Raw genomic sequence first — 27,876 nt, 5'->3', positions numbered from 1 at the left:
TCACATAAGATTCATGAGGTGTAGATATAATTATCATCACTCTCACCTTTCAAGCGGGAAGATAGAAGCTCGAAGGGTTTTCAGCCCAGGGTCATACAACCAGCGAGTTGGTGATTCTTTGGCCAGTGCTAATTATGATCGCTAAAGCAGAGTGTCTGCTCCCAGGCCCTGTTCTGTACCATCAGGATGAGGGGCTTTGACTGTGCTGGTCACGTGATATCCCTAGTGCCTGCACATATTGGCACTCGCATGGTTATGAAGAAAATGCCATTTTCCCCTGATCCTGGTGGCTTGATCAGAAACTTGAGGGGAGGTATCTGTTTCTTAGGAGTTCCTGTATTCTCCGGTGTTTCAGACTCCTGCTGGGTTTGCATTCTCCTCCCCACACCAGATGCTACAGACCTGCCAGGAGGCTCTCGACATCTCTCTTGGCAACTTGGCCTGGGGCTGGGGAATGGGATGCATGGAGTGTGTGGAGCAGAGGTGGATTCTTTTTCCAGCGAGCGCTTGTCAGCTTGTCATTAACTTGACCGTTGAAACTGTCCAAGGCCACTGATGACCTGCCCTCCTTTTTCTCCTCCAGGCAAAACCCATTTATGGTGGCTGGCTGCTCCTGGCTCCAGATGGGACTGACTTTGATAACCCAGTGCACCGATCTCGGGTAAGGGCATCAGAGTGAATTCTTGGGGTGGAGAATTCACCAAGAGAGGGGCCCACCTAAGGCAGATTGACCGAGTGGAGGACGGAGATGGGGGATTGAATGGTGGATCCTGGGATGGCGGATCAGCAGGGAACCCCTACCTATTTGGTGAACTTGCAGGTCCCAGTAGTTATTATGCCTCACCCTCCATTCAAAAGAGATGCACTCGCATGGTGCTACCTGTTTTGTGGGTCAGCTCCACTCTAGAAACAGTTAAATGGAAAAGACCGAAGGGCAGTTCAGCACACATTTGCATTATGCTAATTAGGGTCCGAGTTCTTTCAGGGCCAATGTTCTGCTTCCTGTAGCCCCCGCTCTTTCCCCTCCTTCCTCCCCAGCTGGGAGCTCAGCAGATGAGCAGGAGTGAGGGGAGGCAGGCCTTAAGGGCCAACTTTGCTTGCGTCCCATCTCTCCTGGGCACCCAGCCCCGGGTGGGTCCTGCTGGACACAGGCTACTGCTTGGCCAGGTCTCAGCTGGAGCAGCGAGATGGTCAAACCAGAATCGTCCCGGGTCAGTGGCTTGTTCCTCTGTCAGGGAGCCCCTTTGGATTTGACTCCAGTTAAAACATGCTTTCTTTTTCCACACGCTTTCCTCCAGGTACTGCCGCCTGCCCCCTTCCCCAGGGCCTCTGCCCTGCCTCTGTGTCTCTGCTGCCCCCAGCCTGAATGTTACACTCTAGGGTGGGGCCTTGGTACCCCACAGAACTTGCTTTGTATCTGGGGTCTTTGGGCTTCCTTCCAGAATGGGTTTTAATTTTAAAAACAACAAATAGGAGCCTTGGAAATATTTCTTGGGAAGAGTCCAGGTGGCCCAGCCTCTTACAGGTCCTCTTTGCAAGGCCATGTGAGTGCCCTGTTCCTGCCACCCAGGCGTGAGGACAGCCAGAGCGACTGTGTTCCAGTGGCTGCAGTAACCAGGGAGCAGCCCTCTTTCCTCTTTTGTATTTAGGTCATACAGAATTGCCATTTCCAGCTTCTGATGGGAAAATCATTATTACAAATGATATAATTCTGGCCCAAAGCAAAGAGACATGATATTTTAGTTAGTTCTTGTGGCCTTATTGCCAGTAAAAGTATGAATTTTGTTGGGCTTTTGGAAATGTTGAAAATAGGTCACGGATCTTCGTGATGATTTTTGGGATTTGGGGACCAGCAGTCTCACGTTCTAGACATTTTCCTCCCCACAAAAAGGAAGGGCCTTTCCATTCCACTGTCAGTGCCATCGGACCTCCATCAGCCCCTGGTGGCCTAGCCTTTGGGTGGAGGGCAGCGAGGGGGCAGGGGCACCCTTTGCCGGTCACTCCCTCCCTGGACGTCAGAGTTGTTCCCACTGGCCTCCCTCCTCAGTTTTGATTTTTGTTACTTCTGTCCCCTTCAGTGAATACTGGTGCCCGGCTGGCTTTTTCCCTTTTTCAGCCTCCCTGTGGGTCATTGGAACAACCCTTTTATACCATTTTTCCAGAGTTTTTCAAAAGTGGGGAATCAGTGCTTGGCATTCTCAGGTTATCACATACCATGTCAGGTAATTCATCAAATTAATATTGACACATTATTAGTAATGAGCTCTGTGCTGGGTACATAAAGAATACAAAAAGGTGACCCAGACATTGCCTCTGCTCCTTTTTCTGAGGAGCTTGCAGATTAAAATAGATCAGGCATCTTTTAAAATCTCAGTGATTGGGAACACACTGGGTGGTTTGGGCCTCTCTACTGGCCCAATCCTGGCTGATGAGGCACTGTTCTTCTACCCCTGGGCCCCAGAAATGGAAGCTGTGCAGCCAGCGTGCCTCAGAGGCAGGCTTGTCAGGCGCAGGGGCTCGGCAAGTGGAGACGGGCCAGAACCCTCCCGACACCCTCTGTGTTCCGTTGCAGAAATGGCAGCGCCGGTTCTTCATCCTCTACGAGCACGGCCTCTTGCGCTACGCCCTGGATGAGATGGTGAGTGTCCTCCTCCGCCCCTCCCCTCTCCTGCCCCAGCCTTCGTCAGGCCCCTCCGTCGCGGTGGTGTCGGCCTTGTGGCAGCTGTGTGCTCTTGCTTCGGCTTCTGCGCAGCAGGCTGCTGGTTGCAGCAGCCCTCACAGCCCCGACCTTTGCCTCGAGGCACCTTCAGTGGCCACGGGTGAGAGTCACGGTGAGGGAGGAAGTCACTTCTGTTCAGGGTGGTAGGAGTGCCTGGTTAGAGAGAAGCGGAGGAGGTTGCGGGCCCGCGGGAGCAGGTGCGGCCGCCCTGGGTGGGCGGGTGCCAGCTGACCCCCGCGGATCCGTGCGTAGTGCAGGGCTTCTCTCAGGTCCATTGCTGGAATTGGTGTCGCTCATCGTATTTGATGTTCAGAGGTCTTCTGGCCACAGGGTTAGTGTTCTGGTCACTAAGCCAGGGTGTACGGGCTCCATCCCGTCCTGTCACCCACCTGGTTTGTTTCCTGGGCTGGATGAGTATTTACCAACCAGGTAGAATATTCTGGCTTTTCTTTTTCCACCCATTTTGTCTCCTGACTTTTTTCTAAAGGAGATCAGTCTGTCCTAACTAATCAAAAGTATGACTGAGTTCCAAACTTTATAAAGGATTGAAGGTGGAAGCTTTGAGTGCCTTTTACTGTTCCATTGGCGCGCGCGCGCGCGTGTGTGTGTGTGTGTGTGTGTGTGTGCGCGTACCTTTGTGTGGGCAGCATTGTTAAACTGGGACTGTCCAAGAACATCTGTTCACACCGTGTAAGACAGGTTGACCCCACCCCTTTCAGAGTTCATTTCCTTGCTGCAGGGGTGAGTGCAGGGTTCTGGAAGTGTGAGCACAGCACCTTGTAGTCTGTTGGGACACTTGGATGTTCGGTGGTTATCACAGCTGATACGTGACCAGGCCGTGACCATCGGTGTTTCCGTTTCCATGTGGGGTCTTAATCTTTGTGATGCGTTTTCCATTTTGTTTGTGGGACAAGTTAATGGGTATGATATCTAGGAATGGGAATTAATAAGTATGATACCTAGTTCTGTGTAGACTATTTTGCCTCATTGGTTCCTTCAAAAAAAGAATTTTCTTCTTTTTCATTCTTTCTGATGAGCATATTTGTACAACGTGGGTGGTCCACAGAGGGTTTTTGCTGTGGAAACATCTGTGGTCCAGAGTAGTTTGAGGCAACTGGGTTGGTAGAATTTACTAGAGGCAGGAGCAGTGGGGTGGATTCACCTGGACACTCATTTCCTTTGGTGACTCAGCACTGCCCTCTGTGTTCTCCTGACTTGACCGTCATGTCAGCAGGCGCCCTGGGGCGGGAGGTGGGCTCCGACCTGCCTGGAGGTTTACTTTGTCCTCCCTGTGCCTGTCTGACTGCTGTTAAGTCCCGCAAAGACTAACCACAGAGGAGGGGCCTTGGAGGTCACTGGATGACATCCAGGCTGGGCCGGGCCATGAACCAGCCCAAAACACAGAATTCCCTGGACTCGGCTTGGAGACTGATTCTTCTGGTCAGGAAATCTTTCTTTAGGTCCAGCTGGAGTCCGGTATAGTCCAGGGTTCTCTTCAGCTGCACGAGCACGAGGGCGGCTGCTGGGCACAAATGAACAGCACACGCTGGTCCGAGAGCTGCTTTTGCACGGCTGGGACTGTGAGCCGTGGGCGACACCCGGCCGTGCCTTCCGGTCTCCCCACAACCTGCCCGTCCTGTGCTGCTCGGGCGGAGGTGGGACGTGCCAGCCATGGAGGAGAAGGAAGCCGGGGAAAACCGGGGCTGCGGAGAGGGTGTTCGGGCTGCCCAGAGTGGAGGGATGGGCCCAGGTCACTCTGGCAGATCCCCGTGGGGATGAAGAGACTGACCGGTGCTGCCCTGTGGCCCAGACTGCAGTGCAGGGACACAGCCCTCCCGAGGTGAAGGGGCATCATTTCTGTGAGGGACAGGAAAGAGTAGCAGTTGTGTTGAAATACCTTTAGAGTGGCGTGGTTTTCCCTGTTGCATTAGGAAGGCCCCGTGGGGGAAGTTCTGAGGAAGCCTCCGGGCCGTGTGCACGAGGAGGCTGCTGAGGGACGGTCAGGTGCCGGCCGCCCAGTGGTCGGCGTTGGCGGCCGTTGCCGTGGGGGCTTGCGGGTGGGCTCCTCCTTGTGGGGCTGGAGCGGCCTCTCCCACCCCGTGGTCTGCGTCAGGCCTTGTTCTTTGTGGCCGCTCCCCAACCCAGAGGCCAGTTTTCCTGAAGCCTAGACTCCCGCCTCCACCTGGAGCAGAACACCGTGCGTGCAGACGTGTGTGAACCAAGTTCCAGCCGTGCCAGAATTTTCCTCTCTGAGTACCTGGAAGTGGAGCCGTGGTCCTCAACTGGGCACCTTGTGCCTCCCGGGGCTGCCCGGCAATGTCTGGAGTCATCTTTGAGTCTCACAGCTGCACGAGGGTGCAGAGGTGCTATCGGCATCTAGTGGGTGGAGGCCAGGGTGCTGTGAAACAGAGTGTGATGCCCAGGATGGCCCCACAGCAGAAGGTGATCCGGCCCCAAGTCCACAGTACTGGGCTGAGAGACCCTGTGTGACCTGGTCCATGGCTGTGGTGCGCGGGCCTCTCACTATCGCGGCCTCTCTTGTTGCGGAGCACAGGCTCCAGACGCGCAGGTTCAGTAATTATGGCTCACGGGGCTAGTTGCTCCACGGTATGTGGGATCTTCCCAGACCAGGGCTCGAACCCGTGTCCCCTGCATTAGCAGGCAGATTCTCAACCACTGCGCCACCAGGGAAGCCCCATCCCGGTTCTTAAAAGGTTCAGAAGGCCCTACCCCTCAGGTTTCCTGGGAGTGAGGGAGGTGATGGGCAGGGTTAGCCTGCTGGCTGGGATGGTGCGTGCTGCGCCTGGAATAGGAATGGGCCTGTTCCTGGTGGGGAGGGGTTTCTGTGGGGTATTCTTGCACATCAGACGACCACGGGGCCAGCAGAACTGCTTGTGTGGCTCTCTGCCGGGGAGTGGATAGGCACCGCTTCTTGTGGCAGCTCAGGGCAGTTCAGACCTCTGTGCCTGTATAATAGGCCCATCTTGGTGTTGGCCTCCAAGAGCAGCAGCTCTGAGCAGCCGGTAGCCACTGCTGATCCTGCCACTGCTGCCAAGTTTAGCTTTAGCTCTCCCCCTTCCCCCACCCGCCCCATCCCTCCCCAGCGAATCTATTGCATGTAATAAATTAGCGTTTTATGGCTGGGACCTTAACACTTAGTGACAATCTGTTTCAAATTGTTATTTGGACTTTTATACAGTATTACTATTTGTTTTCATTTGCTTAAATGTTATCTTACCTACCGGATGGTACCTTTTTTCTTCAGTGCTGGGCCCCCGATAGTTTTTGGATACGTTTTTGGTACCTTTGTATTATCTGACCTGGGATTTGGGTAGCACAGACCTCGTAAATATTTGTTGAGTCGAAATAATCAATTTTGTAAATGCGTTGCTGCAGGATTTCTGTTTCAGCGTGGGGAGGAGGTGGGACCTGGGCACTCCTGGGAGAGGGATTAGGTGCATTTTGCATCGAAGCTCTTAGCGGTTCCTCAGCAGAAGGGAGAATGCGCTTCAGAGCATAGGGTGGGGACCCAGAGGGGCATTGTGGTGGCCAGGAGGCCTGGAGGAGGAGGGCTGCAGTCCCTGGGTCAGTCCCGGGGTCAGCGCCTGCCTGGAGGGCTGTATCGAGGGGCCCTCCTGCGTGGGCTCTTCTGCTGGGTCTGGGGCCTCAGGCTAGTCTGGCTCCAGAGGTGACTGTTGCCTTCTCTTCCAGGCGGCTCTGAGATGGGACTAACCTCCGGGAGTCACTTTTCCTTTTTTGGGAAATTTCTTTCTCGATACACCCGCATACCCTGTAACCGTTGGGTGTGGAGGAGAGGCAAATTGCCCAAAAAAGGAAAAAAAAAATCCCAAACGCAGGCCGAGGTGAGGTGGGCTCAGGGCAGCCTCACAGACAAGTGGGAGCCTGCATAGTTTGGCTGCGCCTCTGTTTCTTCAGGAGTGGACAGAGTGAAGAATCTAGAAACCCAGGCTGCTGCCTCTCTCTCTCCTCTGCTTTTGTTTCTCCCTCTGTGCTCTGCCTGTTTGTTTACCAAATTCTGCCACTTTCCTTGAGCTTTTGGGGACTGATGTAAAGCTAAGGTGCTGGGGTCACTAGAAGGCTTTCCTGAAGAAGCTCCTCATCCAGAGGGGGATCCAGGGCCCCGAGTTTCAGGTGGAGCCGCTGGGCTGTGAGGCTCTGGGGCTCCGGGGGGGACTGTGTCCGATGAGCTCTGGCAGCCTTGTCTCTTGATTTCGTCTTCTCTTCCTTTTTCCTCCTGGAAGCCAGGCAAAAACATGTTTTGTTGTTGTTTGCTTTTAAACTGTGGTAAAATATGTGCAACAGAATTTACCATTTTAGCCATTTTTGTTTTGTTTTGTTTTGTTTTTTGCGGTACGCGGGCCTCTCATTGCTGTGACCTCTCCTGCTGCGGAGCACAGGCTCCGGACGCGCAGGCCCAGCGGCCATGGCTCACGGGCCCAGCCGCTCCGCGGCACGTGGGATCCTCCCGGACCGGGGCACAAACCTGTGTCCCCTGCATCGGCAGGGGGACTCTCAACCACTGCGCCACCAGGGAAGCCCAGCCATTTTTAAGATTATAGTTCAGTGGCATTAAGCACGTTCACATTGCTGTGCAGCCATCACCACCATCCCTCTCTAGAACCCCTTCCATCTTCTAGGCTGAAGCTCTGTCCCCGTTAAGCCCTCACTCCCCATCCCTCCCCCAGCCCCCACCACATACCCTTCTGCTTCCTGCCTCTACGGATTTGAGGACTCTAGGGACCTCCTGTAAGTGGGGTCATATGGTATTTGTCCTTCTGTGTCTGGCGTATTTCACTTAGCATAATGTCCTCAAGGTTCATTCATGTCAGAGCATATGTCAGAATCTCCTTACTTTATTTTATTTTATTAAAAAATTATCTATCTGTCTATTTATTTAATTTGGTTGTGCTGGGTCTTAGCTGCGGCATGTGGGATCTAGTTCCCTGACCAGGGATTGAACCCAGGCCCCCTGCATTGGGAGTGGGAAGTCTTAACCACTGGACCACCAGGGAAGTCCCAGAATCTCCTTATTTAAAAAAAAAAAGCAAAATTCTGGAAGGTCTAATGCTGTTGAACTCTTTCTGCTCTGAAACAAACTGACCCTGGGTCTCTCCTCTGTGGGAAGCGTGTAGAGGTTGTACCCATGCTTCCACGGCAGGTGTGTGGGGTGTCTCCCCCATCCTCTGCCCTGAGATTCCTAGAAAGTCAGGACAGACCAGAGCTTTGCGCCTTCACAGGGGCCATGCTGCAAGGGCTTCAGTGTGCTTCACATCCCTACACGTAGTAGGGAGAACACTTTTCGCCCTTGGGTAGTGCCTTGTTCGAGGGCAGCTGTGGGTTTGTCAGCCCCCTAGGAGGAGACGCTCCAGCCTGAGAAGTCACCCTTGGGGTCTGTGCTCGCATGTGAAGTGGTGGGCTTGGTCTGAACGCTCTTCAGAGGATTCTGAGTGCTAACAGGGTAGGGTTCTGGCTCCTTTACATTTTCCTTCCTGTAGGATCAAGTCCTGGAGGTTGCTTTGATCCCAGGACGTTTGCCTACTTCATTCTCAATGAATTTGGGCCCCAGGGGAGCATGGGGAGGGACTCACCTTGGCCCTGCTGCCAGTGGGGACTGTCTTTGAGGTTCTCTCGCTCCTCTGCAGCTGAGTCCCCATCGCATCCCCTGCTCAGAACCTCCTGAGGGCAAGGCCCAGGTAGCCACAGTTTAAATAACCACTTCCTGCGATTTTAAGAAGCACAGACATTGGAGAAGCCCTGCTTTAAGCGCTGGCTCTCCTCCCCCTTGCTTGGAGCTTTCCTAGGCAGGCTGATGCGTCTGAGTCAGTGGTAACCACAGTGGCCGTCGTGGCCGTAGCAAAGGGCCGTGGGGGGAGAACACACGGCCGAAAGAAGGTTCCTCTCACGGTGACGCTCACAGCCTGTTGGGACCCACGTGGACACGTGAAGGTTAAATACCAAGCCAACCTCAGTGCGCATGCTCTTCAGGGCAGTGGATGACTGGGGAGTCAGAGGAGTCTTCTAGGAGGAGAGAGGGGGCCTTGGCCACCATCCCGCTCGTCACAGGGTTGGGGAGGGGGCGCATGCTCAGCCCGGTGCTCTGTGTTTGTTCTTCAGGCACGACCTCTAACGTGATGGTCACATCAGTATTGCTTGACAGATACTGTTACTCTGTTTCACGGAAGAAACTGAGGCCCCGAGAGATGGTGGTATCACTCAACTTATGCGTGACAGAACTGGGATTTGTGAACTGGTGAGACGCCTTCTGGGAGAATGACGGGGTCCTTCCCCTGCTGTGTCTAGTGATGGGCGGCTCTGCGTGCCGTGTGGGAGGTGGCGCTGGCCGAGGGCCAAGCTGGCTCTTGGCCTCCTGCCCACCCCTCGGGTCTGTGCAGCTCTAGGAGGTTCTCATGTGCCTTCCAGCTCGCTGAACTAAACTGACTTCAGGCCTGCAGTCCGGGTGTGTGGACGTACATTCAGAGATGTGTAGAAATCAGAGCAGTACTCAGCTCCGTGCCGGTCCGAGCTGCGGAGAAGCTTCCCCACGTCTGATGTTTTACGGATTAGTCTCATGTCTTTAGATTTATTTTTAAACCCGTCATGTGTTTGGCCTGGCTTCGGCCTTCGTACTTTTCCACGCAGTTTCAGCCTCCAGGGCACAGAGGCAGGCCTGCTGTGTCAGGGTGCCGGGAAACTGAAGGGTGTAGGGAGAGAGCGTTGGTTTGGGGTCCAGTAACTAAGGGTTTTACTCTGGTTCCTCTCTTTCTGACTGAGCGTCCTTGAGCAGGGCCTTCTCCCTGCCTGATTTCCCTCCACAGAAACCTCGTGGTGGTGTTGGGCCCACAGTGAACCTGGGCTTCCTTCCGTCCCTTCCTCTGCTCAGCTGCTCTTCTGCAGTCCTGTGCTTTCCGTGGTAAAACTGGTAGTTTTGAAAAATAGCTTTGAACTTGGAAGTGTTCTCATCCTTACGCTAGCCTGTGAGCAAGATGCGGGCTGTTACAGAGCGGAGGCCGTTCCCGGGCCCTGCAGATGCACCACGTTCCACTGGGCCTCCCGGTGCTGTCACAGACAGGTTGGGAGACCTCTGTCTTCCAGTGGAATTCTGCACAGAAACTTAATACAAGTTTTAAAACTGATACAGTCTGGCGCTACTTTAAGTTGAAATTGTGGGATACTCCCACCCCTCCCTCACCACCACCCCCACCCCACCCCGCAGCTGCAGAGAAGAATATGCCCTGACTGGACAGACCTGCTTCTGAGGTAGAATCATCTGGGTGTCTGAAGGCCCAGTCCACTAGCCTGCATGAGCAAGGCACCTCTTCTGTGTCGACCATTTAATTAACTTAGTTTTCCAAAATAATGAACTTTTAAAAAAACATTTGCAGAAGTGGTAAGTGCTTTGCCAGTGTTGCCGGTGCGAACAACACCCATCTTTCAAGGTAAACTCTGAGGCCTCTGCAGGGGCTGTTGTTCGTGAGGAAACGCAGAGAGTGGCTCTCCACTCCCAGTGGCTCAGCCTGGGAGAGCTCAGGAGTCACGCACCACCCGCTGGGCTGTCTAGAAGGTGATTCCAGGGTGTTGAGGTGTTTTAGTCCTGCCTGCTTTAATTTTCTAGACTTGGGGGCTGTAGATAGGGGGCTTACCCTATCTTTACTTAATCATGACAAGCTACACATCATTTTCACCTCTTTGGGAGGGATGTTGTAGCATTTAATTCCTTAATGACTCTTATGTACGTTGCGGATAAAATAGAGTCTGTAAATGTGTATTATGTACGCAAGGGCTTCCTTGGCTGGAGGTGTATGTAGTCTCTTGGGGCGGGTGTGGATGACAGCATGAGGGGTGGGTGCAGAGAGGACCCTGAGCTCTGCCTCTGGGCTTCCTGCAGGCCACTTTGCCCTAGAGCATCTTTGGGTCAACTTCCAGTTACTTGGAAATGTTACAGTGAGTGAGCGAGGAAGGGCAAGATGAACCCAGTTGGGACTGGGAACCCCTCCCAACTGACAGCAAAGCCTTCTTGTCAAAAGGTCAGGGGTCAGCAGTGAAACTCACAAGTGTCACATGCCTTCTTTCCTCAAGTTTGACTCACTGGGACGCAGGAGACTTCACCCATTAGAATGAAGCATCCCTGTGTACGGATGTTGTTCCCTGGAAACTGGTGGCCAAACTTTGGGTCCTTCCCTGCGCTCCCCTCCTTTTTACTGAGTTGAGGAGGAGCTTGGAGACACGGGCTTGTTAAGATGTCTGAGCCTGGTGTCTGTTGGAAGGTGCAGCATTCTGCCTCTGGTAGCTTTTTGTTGTCATTTACCACTCTGCATGCTGGCTTGGGTGACATTTCTCAGTATGGAACAGCTGGGGGATGGAGGCCACCAGCAGTTAATTATGGGGCTGTTTGGGATGAAGAACAGAGGTTTCTAGAGATGAGCTGGTCCAGATGTCCATTTGTGGCTGGGGAAACCCAGCGAGGAGGGGCTCAATCTGTAGGTGTGGGGCAAGCAGTGAGGTTACTGGTTGCCTCGTCCCAAAGGGAAGGGCTAACTGTTAACATGGGGGGCCTGAGTCTGGGGCAGGGCAGATGTTCTGTGCTTTCAGTGTTAGGGTCTGTCACCTGGTGGCCTGAGCCTTGTAGAGGAAAGAAGTTAGAGAAGAACACATGGGAATGAGTGGCTACAGAGGGTCAGGTAGAAGGGAGCAAATACATACCTGCCAGGTGGGCTAGAAAGGCTCTACAGGTAACCCTGAATCATTCACAAGAACCAGGAGAAGACACAGGCACCACTCCCAGGTGGGTCCAGGTCAGACCCATCTCCTTCCTCTGTCCCTTGTCCCCAGGGCGCATGTTTCCATGTGGGTCTCCCTCTACAGGGCAGTGAGCACCTCGAGGCAGAGGCTGCTATTTGCCTGCATAGGTGGGACCTTACATAATACACGCGGCTGTGGGAGAAGCTCGGCACCTGTTGGCTGACCGAGTGGGGAATCGGTCTGCTGTCCTCCTTGACTGGCGCTTGAGTCTTTGTCGTAAACGTTTAAGGAGGCCGCCCCCGGGAATCCTTCTTTGACTTTCAGACCAGAGTGAGAGGACTTGGTGACCGGGTTGCCCCGTGAGTGCCTTTCTGTGTTACTGGGACCGTCCCGTGTACTTTCCTTCCTTACCAATTGCCTGAGTGCTGAGTCAAGGACAGCAGAATAGGGATCAGCTACCTGCCTGTGTCTGGTGCCCCTGAGCCTAGTGAGAACCCATGGTCTTCTCTCTGCTTCTCCCAGGGTGCCCGCAGCTGCTGAGGGGACACATACGACTTGTGAACAGAGGAGGCTGCAGGAGGTTCTACGTCCTCTTGTCCACTTGGTTCCCCTGTCCGGCCCGGTGCACGCACACAGCTCTTTCAATGATGGGAGGAGGTGATGGGGGCGGTTGGAGCAGCAGTTCTGTTGAGTTGGGGGAGGGAGTTCTGTGGCCCTCACTCTGCGCTGGGATAGCAGCTGAGGCCGGGCAGTGGTGGGTGTCCTTGTTGGAGGTCTTCAGAGCTGTGGGGGGACTTCTGTGGCAGCTGCAACTGTGGCCTGGAGGGTGAGCGTCTGTGGTAATGGGCTGGGCAGCTCTGGCTCTCATGCAGAGACAGGAGTGACTTTGGGTTTAGGAGAGTGAGCAGCTGGGAATAATTGGTTAGGAAACTAATTAAGTGGCAGCAGGGAGAGAACTGTCAAAAAATGGGTCATTTTACGCGAGTCAGCAGCAGAAAACATTTGGAGTCCAAGAAACAAAGCCAAGTGACTGGTACTGGTGTGTCCACGTGTGAGCCCACGGTGCCCACACGCGCCTATGCAGGGCTGGACGGCATGAAGCCAGGCTGCAGAGACCGCCAGGGCATAGCCCCTGCACCCCGACTTCTCGGGCTCCTCACTCTCTGCCCCCACTCAGCACCCTGTCATGCACCCAGCCCTCCCCACCTGACCATCTCCTTCCTTTGGACTTTCCTGGGAAATTGGCAACACAAACAGTCTGATAAGCCAATCCACTTAAGGCATTAGTTGTGGGTAGGCAGCTTAATATGTTAGTGTCTTAATCTCTCCTGCTCTCCTTCCCTCCACAACACTTTTTCGGAAGAATCTTTTCTTGGCCAGGGAAGGGAAGGGGATGTTCTTTTTGGTGGAAAAGCCCTCTGAACCCGGGGCATGATTCCACTCATAGAATCTCACAGATGGCAGGTGGGGTTTCTTAAGGAAGGTACCTCACTTGGTACCATGTGATGACTTACTCTGAAGGGCTGATCCAGGCCACGTGCATGTGCACATTGATGAACTGATCACTCACAGATGTCTCTCGAGCGTCAGAAGTGAGCTCAAGGTGGCTTCCTTCTGGGCAGAGGATTCTGATGATGATACACAATGTGTAAGTGTATTAGTCTCCCGTGGCTGCCGTGACCACTGCCACTGACCTACTGTTTTAAGACAGCATGACTTGCTCCCACGGTCCTGGAGGTCAGGAGTCCAGCTCAGCATCCCTGCGGCTCCAGGCGATGGTGGTGTCTCTCCCTTTTCAGATTCCAGGGGCCGCCTGCGCCCTTTGGCTCGTGGCCGCTTCCTTGCCTCTCTGCCTGCGTCGTCACCTCTCCTCACCTGTGTCAGTTCTCCCCCGCTTCTCTCCTGAAAGGACACTTGTGATGACATGTAAAGCCCACCCGCATAAGGTGGGATCATCCCCACATCTCAGGATCTTTAATCACACCTGCAGAGTCCCTTCTGACATCTGAGGTCACACTCCAGGTTCTGGGGGTTGGGGTGTGGATATCTCTGGGGCCATTATTCAGCGGCCACAAAGGGTGTGATCAGAGGGACCTAATGCAGAGTGCTCTAGATACAGAGCAGGGCAAGCTGGTTCTGCCTGGAAAGTTTCACAGCAGAGAGGAGCTGGGCCAGGTCTTAGGGCTGGAGGGCTTTGCCTGGGATGGGGCGGGGAGACAGTGGGCATGGCTGGCTCTTGACTTCGTCTTCCTCCCTCCTTCTGTCCTCAGCTCCAGTTCTGGGCAGGGTTAGGTGGTACTTTTGGATGTCCCTGCCGGGCTTGAGACAGGCACAGGAGATGGGAACAGAGAAAGGCAGTACATGGAAGACGAAAAGGAGAACGATGGGCCCACCCACGGTTGTCCCCAACAGCACACATGCGCTGTGTTTCCAGAGTGAGCTGGGCACGGGTGCAGTGTGGGGAAGGACCAGCCCTGCACCCATGAGGGGATGGAGAGGTGACGTTGCCCAGGTTATGGGGTCAGCTCCTCGACACAGCCCTCCCGGCCGAAGGTTCCGCAGCCAGCGCGGCTGGCATCCCTCCCATCGAACTGGCCCGCAGGGCGAGCTGAGGGAAGCGGGAATCCCATGTCGTCCTGTTGGCGAGGCTGGTTCTCTGTGACTTCTAACGAGGGTGGTATTGCTGACCCAGCCAGTGGGACCATGAGGTGCGGGAATGGGGCAGCGCAGGTGGAGGGGACAGAAACCCCCCAAACCGCGGAGGGAAGCGCTGAAGAACTTTGTACCCCGGCAGTTGTGGCCCACCTCCAGCCGCACGGGAGCACGCTCGTCCTCGAGCAGCGGAGAAGGGTCCTTGCGGCCTCATTGCAAGGCCGGGATTCCAGCCAGCTTCTGCTGCACCTGCTCTCTGTCCCTCCTCGGGTCACCTTCCTTTTGGGTTTCTGTCTGTACCTCTGCCTGGTGGATGCACTGGGCTGTTCGTCCAAGTCCACTATGAGTGATTCCCTTTTCCCTCTGAACCCACTGGTGGGGGTTGTACCTGTCTCCCCGCTGACCAGTGAGGATCTGGGGGCCCGACAGTGCTTTGCGGTGCCCAGGCCCCAGCTGAAAGGCCGTGTACACGGACGCTCATCAGTGGCATCAGGCTGTCTGTCTAAGGGCGTGGTGGCTGCCACTGGGGCAGAAGCCCGAGGCTCACTTCTTCCGCGTAGCCATGTACATGTTTTGGAACCAGCTAGCCTCTGATAAAGGCAGAGCTAAAAAAAAAAATCACAGCAATCACTGTACTAGCTGCTCTCACTGGCTTCCCATTTAATCCTGAAAATGGTTCTGTGGGGAGAGCCCAAGGTGAGGTTCCCCCCCGCCCCCAGCAGAGCTGGGCTTCTGGCCTTGAGCCGTGGGTGGCAGGCCTGGTGGGTGGAGCTGCTCTGGCTCCTGTGCTGTGAGCCGAGCCCAGATCCACCTCCCAGCACTTGGTGCCGGAGCTCTGCCTGGTTAACGTGGTGTGATGGGTACTGACGCCTGCTGAGCGCACAGGGCTGTGATGGGCAGAAAAGGGCCAGGCAGCCTTCTCTCCTCCGTCCCTCCCGTAAGGCAGCCAGTGTCTGAAGAATTCCCTGCTGGGTGGAGGCCAGACTTATGCCTGGTGTGGAGGACACGCCTGGCCCTACCTTCCAGCGCTTTCTCAGGAGGAGACCTACCAGCACCGCCACATATTCGGGTGCCGGTGGTTGAGGGGCCGGGGAGTGGTAGATGTTGGGTGGTGTTGAGGGTCCTCGAAGGCATCCTCTCCTTCAGCCCTCACCTTTGACAGATGAGGAAACTGAGGTGCAGAGGGCAGGAGGGGTCTCTGCCGTCACCCTCCAGCAGGTTCAGAGACACGGCTGCACCTCCACGTGGGGGCTCTCACTGCCTGGAGTCAGGGTTGCGTGTGAACAGGAGCTGTGAGCTCCTGAGGGATGGACACGCACCCCATTCCCACACCAGCAGACCCTCGCGTCTGTAATTGGCTCTCAGTCAGGCCTCCCTGCCCACCCGGTGGAGGAAGGTGGGGAGCAGGCCCAAGACAGGCTGGGGTGCCAACTCCATCTTGAGGTAGGAGGTGCGGCGTGAGTGTCGAGAGGACGCTTCAAGGCTTCTGATCTTTTGGGGGCTTCCGTCCGAGACAGAGAAGAGCACACAATTCCTGCTCTGTGAGAAGAGGTTAGGAAAACAGCCCGACCCCACGTTGTTGGTGGGAATTCTCAAATGTTCCCTGATGCACCTTCCTTTCTCTTCATGGGCTTCCCTTGGCCACTGGACCAAGTCACCGTGCCCAGCTTCTTATCTGCCCTTCTGTTGCTGAAATAAACACAAGCCCTGCCTTTCCAAACCAGGAAAAGCAGGGTGAAAGTGTCCTCTTAGGGGTGCCAAGCCATTTTATCTTCTTTGTCTAAGTAGGCCCATGTAGGTGACATTGACAGACATTGGGATGTCTTCTTAGATGGGACCCCTTGTCCTGCTGGTGTGGGCCAGATGAGGGCGGCCACCACTGCCCGGAGGGCAGGGCAGGGCCAGTTCTCTGCAGAAGGAGTGGGTGTGGAAGCACTCCTGTTTTGTTTGTTCACTTATCCACTCACTAACGATTTGCCAGGTCACGGGGCGTTGGTTCCTAAAGGATGCTTGAAAGGTTGGAAGAGGGGAGAGTCGCTGTGTGGAGCGTCAGCCTGTTGGTTTAATAGTGCGAACGTCTGCGAGCTTGGTAGCATTTTCATCCATACTGGCTTCTTCCATGGATTGTTGGCCTCTTCCCATCAGGGAGAAAAGCATTTGCCTGATTTTAGAACACACCTGGTTGTTTAGTTTAAACTTTACATTAAACCCCAGATCCAGTGTTCAGACCGTCACAACCTTAGAAATGATCTTTCCGTGATTACTTCGGGAGACACATGAACTCTCCTCCAGCGAAGACCGTGTTTGAGGTTTTTGACGTGGGAAAAACAGTCGTTTATTTCTAACAGCCTTGCCCAGGGAGGAAATAATATATGAACACACCCTAAAGAGAAGTTGCATCCAGAGCTAACTGACTTGTCTGCAGACCCTGGGGGTCAGCCTCCTGGACCTGTGGGGGTGATGGCGAGCAGTCTTTTGAAAGGTGTGTGTCCGTTTCCAACCAGTAGCTCAGGATTTACCCTGGGATCTCTGTGCTCCCTGACATACGTGAAGCCTGAAAATGGGCCAGATGGGAATTTTAAACCATCATGGGGGCTTTAATTTTTTTTTTAATAATATACATACATATTTTAAAAAGTCAAGTCTGTAGCCTCAAACACTTGTTATACAGAAGCACGCACCACCCTGCCCCACTCCTTCCTCCTGTGCCTGTTCCCGCAGGAGGCCACTGCCAGTTATTGTAGCTGGAGGATTTCAGTACTTACCTCTGTGTTTGTGAATAACACACGTATCCTGTCATTTCTTGAGTTTTGGAAGGCGCTGTCTGTGGATTTCATTCCCCACACGTAGGGTTTGGTTCTTGCGCCTGCTGGCTTTGCCACCCCCACCTCCCCACATGTCATGTGCCTGCCTCACACCCTCTCTCGTCCTCCCCCATCCTGCCGACACAGGCGCAGGGCAGTAAACAGTAGGGTTAAGTCAGTAGTGTTTATGTTTATGGCACTGTAAGAAATGTGCATATCCAAGCCGTGTAGTACACCATGACTATGTTTCCTTTCACATTTGATTTCTCTTGCAGTTGTTAATTGCCCTCCCCACTTCGTTTGTTTGATTTGTATTTAACTAAGCTTGATTGAACTTTAAACTTTCTGACAGAACTACAAAACTCCTCTTAGTGAGGGCAAGTCCCTAGGTCAGTGGCTCTTTTTTTTTCCGTGGTCAGATCCCTCATGGAGCCTTTTCTCCTCTTGTTCCCATTTGGCTCTTCTCCAGGCCCGCTGCTTAGCTCTTGACGTGGGAGTTCCCTTCCTCCTTCTCCTGAGTTTCTTAGATGGATCTCTTCTTTTTTGGTTTGCTTCTCCATTTGGTAAAGCCTCTTGAGAAGGGCACAGGGAAAAAAAGTTTTGAGACCTTGCATGTCTAAAAATGCCTTTCCTACCCACACTCTCGATTGATAGCTGGACTGGTTGTAGGATGTCAGGCTGGAAATAATTTTCCCTTGGAATTTTGAAGGCTTTGTTCTTTGTTTTTAATTTCTACCATTGCTATTGAGAGTTCATGTACAAAGGATCTGATTCCCGACCCTTTGTAAATGAATGGAATTTTCCCTCTGAAAACTTTTAGGAGCTTCTCATCACCCCTTGAATTCTAAAATTTCATGAAGGTATGCTTTGGCGTGGCTCTGGTTCTTTCATTGAGTCAGAAGCCTGTGTACCTTTCAATGAGGAAAGTTCTGTCCTTCTGGTCCAGAAAGTTTTCTTGTATTTTTTTTTCCTGTGGTAATTTCTTTTGCCTCGTTTTCCCTGATCTTTACTCTCAGAGCTCCTGTTATTTGGCTGTTGGTCCTTTTGGACAGGCTCTGATTTTATTGTCTTTTTGCATGGCTTTGTCCTGTCGGAGATTTCATTAACCTTGCCATAAACCCTTCTATTTCTGATCCCAGCTATCCTGTTTTCTTATTTTTATTCTGGTTCTTAGGTCAGCTATCGTATTTTTAGTTTCTTAGGGCTCATTTTTTTGTTCTCTGTGTGTCCCTTTTTATAGCATCTTATTCATGTTTCATGGATGCAATACTTTCTCTTATAATTTCAGTTATTTTGAAATTCTGTTCTGTCTCTGGTCTGACTTACTTTCTTCTTAGGTCCCTTTCTGCCTGTTTTGGTCTTGGGCTTCCTCATCCGAGTTGTGACCCTTGGCTGTACGTTTGTATTTAGGAACGAGACTGTGTGTGTGCGGGGTATACGTGGGTGACTGGTTGGCTTCGTCTTAGAAGGACAGTCAGGCAGGGAACTGGTGAGTCCCCAGATCCAAATCCTCTGCTCTCCAGTCTGGGAGCCCTATGGGCAGCAGAAGAACGTGGTGTTAGGGAGACCTCCACTTTCAGGATGCAGGCTTTCATGGAATCTTCAACACCCACCCCCCTCGCCCCCCGCCGTGGTGCCTGCTGCCCCACGTCCAGAGCCTTTTCAGAGAGTACCTTCCGGGCGCTGCTGGCGAGGGCTGGGCCAGGGTCTGACTGCTCCTTGAACGGGCTGGCCAGGCCTCCTGCTCTCGGCCTTGCCTCCTTGGTCAGAGGTGCCTGGGGCCTCTAGGCCTTGAGCTTGCTGCTCTTCTGGGACAGCATCAGCCTCCTCCTCCTGGTTTCCCTCCGGAAGCTTCTCTGCTTCACCTGGTCACTCTCCGTGTATGCACACCCACTTCCCAAGTTTCGAAATTTATTTGATATCCCACATCTGCTGCTATCTCCTCTCCAGTTTTTCGTCTTTGAGAGTTTATACCTTTTAAAGGTTCTCTGTGTTCATTTTTATTAGGGTTTTATCAGCAACTCAGACATGTCACTGTGTGATTTTGGCAGCGTTTGACTGGAGACCCCCCTCACGCATTTCAGGAATCGGTTTGCACAGAGGGCATGTGTGTGGGCAGTCCCTCCTGCCTGCCCCACTCCTCTGTTTCTAGGCTGCTGTTCCCTTCTGTTCTCTCCTTGATTTGTCCTGTGTGGGTCAGTTGTTACCCTGGGTCTGCATAGCTCTTCATGTGTGCCTAGTGGGGTGTGTGTGGCGTGCTTGAGAGTGAATGTACACCTGCCTGCTGCAGGTGTATGTGTGTTCGCCTCCTGAATTGTGTTCAATCTATAATTTGCTTCAGCACCTTTTATGAGGAAGAGATACTTTCATAGATAGTTGAAATTCTTGATTCTCTGGTTGGAAACCCAGGGGTTAATGATGACTGCTGTTCCAGAAAAGTTAGAGGGAGATAGTCTGTCTAATCTCCCTCTGGTGAATAAGGCCCTTGACTGACTGGGCCCAGTCACCTACTTGTACCAACAATAAGACCCTTGTTGTCATGGGCTGGGCAGGCTCTGTAACTGATATTCTGGCTGCCTTGAGAAAGACCGTCAGGGGATCTGGGGCTTGGGCCTGTCCTTATTCCAGGGCCTCATACACTATCGTGTTTTCCTTCTCCCCACGCCACATGTTTTCCTGATGACTTCCTGGAATCTTAGGAAACCAGGAGAGAGGTTGAATTCATTCATTCACTCATTGCTTGCTTGTTGTACACCATGGATGGGCTGGAAGTTGGAAAAATAAAGATGAGGAAGGGTCCTGCCCTCCAGGATCTCATAGTCCATAGTCAGGAAGGAGGGGTTAGCCAGGACGGGGGCATAGTGCTGAGAGAGACAGACGCACACACCCTGCGCGGCCCCAGGAGTGCTCCTGCCAAGCTCTGGGTCTCTCTGGGAAAGAACAAATTAGGAGTAATCTGGAGGTGGAGGTGCAGGATTGGTCAAAGCACAGAGATGGTGGTAGAAGATGGGGTTAAAGAAGTAGTGATTTTTGCTCCCCAAGGCCAGAAGTAAAATATGTTCATGATGAAAATTTTGGGAAGCACACAAAAAGCATGCAAAAAAAAGCTGCCCTATACCAAGAGATAAAAATCTGTCAATTTCATCGTTTATGCGTCCTCTTAGGATGTGTAGTTGTATATTTATGTGAGGCCTAAAAGTAAGATTGTTATATTTAATAAAACTCTTCTGCTGAAGTGCAGTCTTTAATAGCTATGTACTATGCCATCAGGTAGCCATGTTTACTCATTTCCATACTGTGGGCCTTCAAGTTGCTTTTAAGTGTTTTCTTTTTCTTTCTTTTTTTTCTTAATATAATGCTTCAGCAGACATTCCCAGAAGCAGAATCGCTGGGTCCAGGATGTGAACGTTTTTGAGGTAGTCGATAGTTAGTTACTGCCGGATTGCACTCTGGAAACGCTGCACCGCATCAGTGGGAAGAGGGCATCCAAGGTCGCCCACTTTGTTCTCTATTTTCCTCTCTCCACGTCCTGTACCCAGATTTGTGTGGCTATTCCGGAGGCTGTAGAGAGATGCTTTCTGAGTGAGGCACCCCACAGACGGTTAAGACCATATTTGTGGTCTTAAAGAACTGAGGTAGCCTGACTCATCGGAAGGCTGGAGATAATTGAAAATCCTTATTTTAGCTTCCATTTCATTTCCCCACAGTCAAACCAGAACCAGCAGCAAAGGAAGTTGGGGTGATCAGCATCTCACCCTGGCCCCTCACCACCTCCCCGTACTAATGAGAGCTGGGGGCTAAGAGCAGGTAGCCAAGGGGTGGCCCTGCTGGGGGCCCGGTGCCAGTGTTCTGTGCCACCCCACGCTGCTGTGTAGTCGTGGCATTTGCCTGACTTGTGTAAGCGCAGAAGCAGCCTGGAGGGTAGCAGCGAAGTGGCCCTCAGAGACCTCGGCTCCCCGCTTGTTTCTCCTCTCCTTGGAGTCTGATGCTTCCTCCCTGCCACGCTCTGCCTCCTGGGCCCTCACTCTCTTATCACCCAGTGGCCTTTCAGAGTTGGGATGGAAACAGAAACGTTTCCGGCCCCAGAAGGTCCCTGCTTGCTTAATTCCCATGTCTCTAAAAATATCTGTGAACTTCTTCCTGCCCAGTCTCCTCCCTACAGAATCCGCCTCTCTCCCTGCACCCCACCACTCAGGGGAAGAAACAAGATCTCCGTTTCATTGCTCTTTCCAGGCTCAGAATGGAATAAATAAGAAACGCTGAGTTTCCACAGTTAAAAGGGGAAAACTGCCTTTGTTCGGCCTGGAGGGCTGCCAGCGCGCCTGGGTCTGGGTCCACACTCTTAGGGTCCTGCCTCTCCTGCACTGGGAAGGGCACCAGGGAGGAAGAAGGAGGGGGCAGGAGTCCTCCCTTCCTTCTGTGCGTGGGGTGGCGCAGGGGGGCCAGCCCTCCTGCAGCGGGCAGGCCTCCTGAAGTGAGTTGCTGTGGGAATGAAGCCGGCCTCCCAGGCCTCTGGCCGCCTGATCAGTGAGGACCGAAAAGGAGTCTGTGGGAAGCCTCCACTCTCGGAGGCTGCTGGAGGCTCCTGGAGCTTTCTCAGGCATTCCTGGATTGGGACGGAGCCTCAGTCCCCTCCCCCGCCCCATCCCCAAACGTTGGATGCCTGCCTAATTGAGGCTTCGTTTATTTCCACATTTTCCCAGCTCTGTATAAAGAGACAAGCAAGTGGGTGATGCCTCCCGATACTCCTAAGAGCATGGGGGGTGGTAAGGGGTGGCTGGAGGGAGAGAAATACTCCAGGGTGGGCTTCCTTCATCCCTGAGGGGCTGTGGAGCAGGGAGGGGCAGGGACGGGGAGCCAGGGCAAAGGGGCTGCCAAGCTAGGCGGTGGTGGGAAGAATTTCTTTTTTTCTCCCCACTCAGAAACCCAAAAATAGCCATGTCAAAGACACAAGCCTTGTGAGCTTGGAGCCAGCTGAAAGTCATTTGCTTCTCAGCCCCTCCCTCTTCCTCTCCTCTTCCTCCCAGGCCCCTTCTTTCCAAGCTCCTGCCCAGTCATAGGAGGACTGAGCCACCCAGTACTGTGTCCTTGCTGGTGCCTGTGGGGAAGTCTGAATGTACTGCCTTGCAGCTGTATCTTAGTGTAAAAAGTCACCCCTGCATTTACTTTCCTTCTAACTTTGAATTTGCCTATTAAGATTTCTTAAAATGAAGCAAATCGATAGCTAAAATGTAGACACTAAAAAATATGTAAAGACTGGATTGGATCTTGAAACCAAGGGGAGTAGTCATATGCAAGAGAGCAAATGCCACAAAAACTGTTTGCTATTACAAATGTTTTTCCCAATTATAAATTTATTTATTTATTTATTTTTAACTGCATTGGGTCTTGGTTGCTGCACGTGGGCTTTCTCTAGTTTCGGCGAGCGGGGGCTACTCTTCGTTGCGGTGCGCGGGCTTCTCATGGCGGTGGCTTCTCTTGTTGCGGAGCACGGGCTCTAGGCCCGCGGGATTCAGTAGTTGTGGCTCGTGGGCTTAGTTGCTCCACGGCATGTGGGATCTTCCTGGACCAGGGCTTGAACCCACGTCCCCTGCATTGGCAGGTAGATTGTTAACCGCTGCACCACCAGGGAAGTCCCTTTTTCCCAGTTATAAAAGTAACATACTCATTGTACAAATCTTGTGAAAACAGGAAAGCACAAAGATGAACATATACTGACTCTTCAGAAAAATTCTCTGATGTGAACTTTTGGGGTTTAAATGATGAGAGGCCCTTTTTTTTTGCGGTACACGGGCCTCTCACTGTTGTGGCCTCCCCCGTTGCGGAGCACAGGCTCCAGACACGCAGGCTCAGCGGCCACGGCTCACGGGCCCAGCCGCTCCGCGGCATGTGGGATCTTCCCGGACCGGGGCACGAACCCGCGTACCCTGCATCGGCAGGCGGACTCTCAACCACTGCGCCACCAGGGAAGCCCAAGAGGCCCTTTTTGGTTTCCTTGCTCAGAGTTATTCCCGCAGGAGAAATCCTTCCAGGCATCACATCTCTGTTGCCAGCCTGTCACACGGGCAGTCAGCAAAGGGTGAAGTGGATGTCCTGCAGGGTGTCCCTCCTCGGGGGTGCTGGAAGGTGGGCTGACTTGCAGAGGCTGTCGTACTCCGTTTGGGCTGCTGTGACGAGTACCATCGACTGAGTGGCTTATTAAACAATGTAGTTTGTTTCTCAAAGTTCTGGAGGCTGGAGGGGTTCAGCATGGTCGGGTCCTGGTGAGGGCCGTCTTCTGTGTTCCAGATTGCTCCTTGTGTCCTCGCGTGGCAGAGAGAGCATGCAGGCTACTAACCCCATTCATACGTGCTCTGCCCTCATGACCTCATCCAATGCCACCACCTCCCAGAGGCCCCACCTCCCAATACCATCCCCTTGCGGGGTAGGGTTTCAACGTAGAAATTTTGAGGGTGTCACTAACGTTCGGTTCATAAAGAGGCCCTTCGGTGACTCTGGCCAGGCTCCACCTCTGCGCTGCAGCTGTCCTGGGTGTGGGGTGGTGGCAAGTTAGCCTGGAAACCTATGTCCCTGCATACCAAAGGGCTTCTGCCTCGAGGTCCAGCCTGTCCGGGGCGCCTTGCCCCCCACCCCCGCAAATGCCCCAGTCAGTCTTGCCCAGGGGAGCAAGGCTGGGCTTGTCTTGGGCTGGGCTTTTCCCTCTTGTGGAACCTGTCAAAATGAAACTGAATTGGTCGGTCCCCAGGCATTTTGTCAGAAAACCCCTGGATTGATGTGTGTGGGTTGAATTCCAGCTCCATCTGCTAGCTGTCTGTGGTCACTTTCTGTAGCCTCGTGCATGTCAGTGTTCTCATCTGTGGTCTGGGGAGAGAAGTGCTTTTCAGGATGAGTGTGGACATTGGACCAGAGCTCCGTGGAGCTGAGTGTCCTGTCTCCCTGCCGCCCTCCTGTCTCACTGGGGGTTCGTCTCAGGCGCTGGGGGGAGTGGAGGGGGGTCCAGCTCCACCGTCAAAGCAAAGGCATGCTTCCCCTGAAGGAGCCCCTCCCTCTCAGATCTGGGGACACCTGTCACCTGGTTAAGAAGAGAGTTGAACGTTTTGAAATAGTACATCCAGATTTTTAAAAATATGTATTTTCTATGTTTTTTAAAAGAAAAAAATTTCAGAAGCATTTTGACAGTCGCGTTGACAACAGCAAGGACTCCAATTGTGTCTGTGTTTTCCTCGTTTTTGAAATTACTTTCTGCAGTGGTGACAGTCTCCTCCTCAGGGTCCTGAGGGGTTCAGGAGACGGGCTTGCGTGCCTGGCGTGAGGTGCGCACACCTCTGTGGCACGGCGGCATCTGCTGGTGGCACATCTCCCTCCCTGTCTGCTGCGTCCCCACGCCAGCTAACAGGCGCCCAAGCCTCAAGAAGCTTCCCGGAGGCCGTTCGGACCCACCGGGCAGCGCAGTGTCCCGTGCCCTCTGCTCTGGCCTCACCTCTGGAAAAAAGAGTCAGACGTGATTCTCCTTCCTGCCCTTACCCAACTGAACGAACCCAATGCCCTTCCGTGACTTGACCTCCTTTATTTATCCCTCGTGTGACCACTCTGTCTAGCATGTGCCCCTGCGGTTGGCACTGACGTCCACAGCTTGGAAGGCCCGCGTGTGCCCGAGTCCAGGTGCAGCTGTGCTGGGGTCCTCCCGCGAGTCAGTCCCTCTCCCCTTACCCACAGGTGTTTCATCGTCCCTGCCCCCCCTCCACCCCGGGGGGGTCTTATCTCCCTTGAGGCAGGGCGGTGGGGTAGAGCGAACACCAGACTGAGAGTCCGAAGGCCTGGTCACTCTGGGCAGCCGTGGACAAAGTCACAGCCACGCCCCGGCCTGGCTCAGATGCGCGTTGGTGAAAGTTAAGAGTAAAAGTACTGGCCAAGCGTAGAGCTAAGGAGGCCTCATTCGCTTCCTTCTGTGGTCCAACCAGCTTCCTGTGCAGAGGAACCTGTCACTGTGACCTTGACCTGTCCTCGGCCCCGCTGGCTCTGGGGCCCTGTGCTCGCCAGCCACCCTGCTGGAGGGAAGCACAGATCGTATCTTCTGATCCTGGGGCAGCCTCAGCACGGTCGGTATCCAGCTGCTCTGGCTGTTTTGGAGGCAGTGGCCTTTATTTTTAGTAAAAGCTGCCTGATTGGAGGCCCAGGTGGAGCTTCTCCAGCTCACCTGTGCTGTGATCCTTGTGTCTGGCCTCCTCTGTTTACATGAAGAGGGTTGAAGTTCGTGCCCCAACCGAAGCAAAGCTGCGTTCGCTGAAGACAAAGGCTGTCGCTGCTGAAGGCTGGCCTCCCACGGCCCCTGCTCTGTCTCTTACAGGGTCCACAGTGGGCTGTCTGCACTGACGCTGCTGCCTTCCTGATAGGCTCCCTCTCTTATCTGCTGCATCAGGACATCACAGGAGTGAAAAGACTATTGAAAAAGATGGAAGCATAACTGCAGGAAAACAGTTTGGTTTCAGATATGTTCTCCTTACATCCTGCCTCAGACAATGGTGCTTTGCACACGATTTCCCTGACTTCTGATGCCCCCGTTTTATTTTAAGCTGGAATAATCAAATCCTTGAGTAAAGCTGCTTTGTTTCTTGTTAGCAACAGGACATCTCATAGGACGTGAGGCAGGATGTTTTCTTGGGAACAGTCATCATTTAACTTTTCCTTAAAGGGGAGGAACGTTTTATGGCTCCAGCAGCTGTGGGGTTAGTGTGGAGAATACGCTCACAACCTGAGTGAGGGCTCTTACCCTGTGACCCCCCACACCAAGTGGAGTTGGGGGCTGATGCTCTGGAGACAGTCCAGGTCATCCAGGAAGTTCCCCCGGCCTCTTGGCTCATCCCAAGTACAGAAATCCTGGAACTAAAATTAACTCAAGGCATTTCAGTAGCTTCCATGGGGAGGTGGGTAGAATGTGAGTGTTGGACTGGGAGGGGTCCTGATGTGTAGGGGTGGGAGGGTTGTTAGAAGGCAAGAGGGACCTCCGTGGCAGCAGCAGGGAGAGGACTCCCCCGGACGCTTCTGGGGATGCAGCCCATTCCAGCGGCTCGTCGGGCAGCCGGCGCTCTCTGGGCCTGGGGCTTTCGAGGAGACTGGGGCCCTGAGCCCAGTTCCACTGCTTCCTGACTTGCACGGCCCTCCCAGCTTCCCAGCAGGCCTGAGCCTTACCTCTTCACGCTGATGAGGGGTAAATCTGAAAAGTGTTCCGCGGCCCAGGTGGCGCCTCCTGGCCGGGGCAGGCTGGGGACATGCTCTGTCACGAGACGAGGACCTGTCCTCTCTTGTGCCAGGGCGCGCAAGGGCGAGGATACAGAGGTCGCGCCAGCCGATGCCTCCTAGTGGGCCTCGGGTCCAGGGGCATTTCTGGCAGGTGATGCTCTCTGGCCCTTCCAGGTGGAGCCTCGTTGTTCAGTGACTGCCCCGACCAGGGCTCCGCGGTAGTCACAGGAGCTGAGCACTAAGGCCTTACCTTCTCTGTTGGAAAGGAAGTCTCGTGCTGTTTCCTCTCTTGTATGTTTGGTGATCTCTGAGCGTCAACTGCGCTTCTGCTGTTGAGCTAGGAAATGGGGTGGGGTGCTTCCTCCCAAGTCAGGGAGCTTGAGGCTTCGCTAGGAGGCAGACACACATTCCCAGGTGCCAGGTGTGGGTGGGAAGAGAGCCAGTGGCAGCGGCGGGGCTCCTGGGGCGGGGGTGGCAGCGGGGGTGGGGGTGGGGCGCTGCTGAATTGGACGTGGAGGAGGGGAGGCAGGAGATTTCAGATCCCCGGGCAGAGGGGACGGAGGGGATAGACCAGCCTGCCTGGTGGAGCCTTGGGGGACTGCGGTCCGTGCCGAAGGCGAGGAGGAGACTCCTTCCCATCCACGTGGTTTAGCCGGGTGGGGAGTGCGTGAGAGCCTGTGTGTGCGTGCGTGAGTCTTACCTCTTCCCTCCTCCAACTGCCATGTCCTGGCTGAGAACCTGGTTTCACTTGTACAGAGAGGACATGGTCCAGGGCTGCTCGTGGGAGCGATCTGCTGAAGCCTCCAGGGACAGTACCGAGGTTGGACGGATGAGGTGAGGGCAGGGTGGCAGGTGTGCTTGTTAATATAAAGCCTCCCCATGGCAAACGTAACATTTTCTAACTTTCTCTTTGGTGTGGGCTGCATGTGTTCTCCTAAATTCTGATACATGGAGATATTGGACAGGTGGCCTTCATGCCCAGAAAACCCCGGGACGAGGCCTGTGAGGGGACACAGAAGGGTGGCCCAGGCCCTGGCCTGCCAACTTGCTAATTGTGTAACCTCAAGTAAAAAAAAAATTTTTGTTAACATTTTTATTGAGATATATAGTTCATACACCATGCAATTCATGCCTTAATGTAAACAATTCAGTGGTTCTTAGTATATTGACAGTTATACAACCATTAACACAGTCAATTTTAGAACATTTTCATCACCCCAAAGAGAAAAACCCTGTGCCCTTCAGCAGTTATTGCCCATTTCCTTCAAGCACCCCCCAGCCGCTCTGTGGACCTGCCTGTTCTGGACAGTTTATGTAAATGGAATCATACAACAGGTGGCCTTCGTGCCTGCTTCTCTCACCCAGCATCCCGTCTTCAAGGTTACCCCGTGTTGTCAGAATTTTATTCCTTCTTAAAGCTGTAGAATCTTCTGTTGTTTGGCTGAACCACGTTTTGTGTATCTGTTCATCTGCTGGTGGACATCGTGCTGTTGCTGCTTTGGCTGTTGTGCTGTTGCGGATGCCCGTGGACAGGTTTGCACCTGTGTTGCAGTTTTTTGGATGTCTGTCAGGGAGTGGAATCGCTGGGCCACGTGGTAATTCTATCCGACCTTCTGAGGGCTCTCCACACTGTTCCTGCAGCGACTGCCCCATCTTACATCCTGACCAGCGAGGGAAGGTTCCAGTTTCTCCACATCCTCC

General features: G+C 53.5%; 1 protein-coding gene across 1 annotated transcript in view; it reads left to right on the top strand.

The window, feature by feature from the left end:
- MPRIP (myosin phosphatase Rho interacting protein) overlaps nt 1-27,876 on the top strand; it is a 122,628-nt gene that overhangs the window by 20,306 nt on the left and 74,446 nt on the right. Inside the window, 2 exon segments of the mRNA XM_024752140.1 lie at nt 584-661; nt 2,573-2,638. Of these exon segments, the coding sequence (XP_024607908.1) occupies nt 584-661; nt 2,573-2,638 (144 nt within the window).

This window comes from Neophocaena asiaeorientalis, unplaced genomic scaffold (assembly GCF_003031525.2).
Source record: "Neophocaena asiaeorientalis asiaeorientalis breed wild unplaced genomic scaffold, Neophocaena_asiaeorientalis_V1.1 scaffold540, whole genome shotgun sequence".
Classification (NCBI taxonomy): Eukaryota; Metazoa; Chordata; class Mammalia; order Artiodactyla; family Phocoenidae; genus Neophocaena; species Neophocaena asiaeorientalis.
This window is presented reverse-complemented; position numbering and strand designations above follow the sequence as displayed.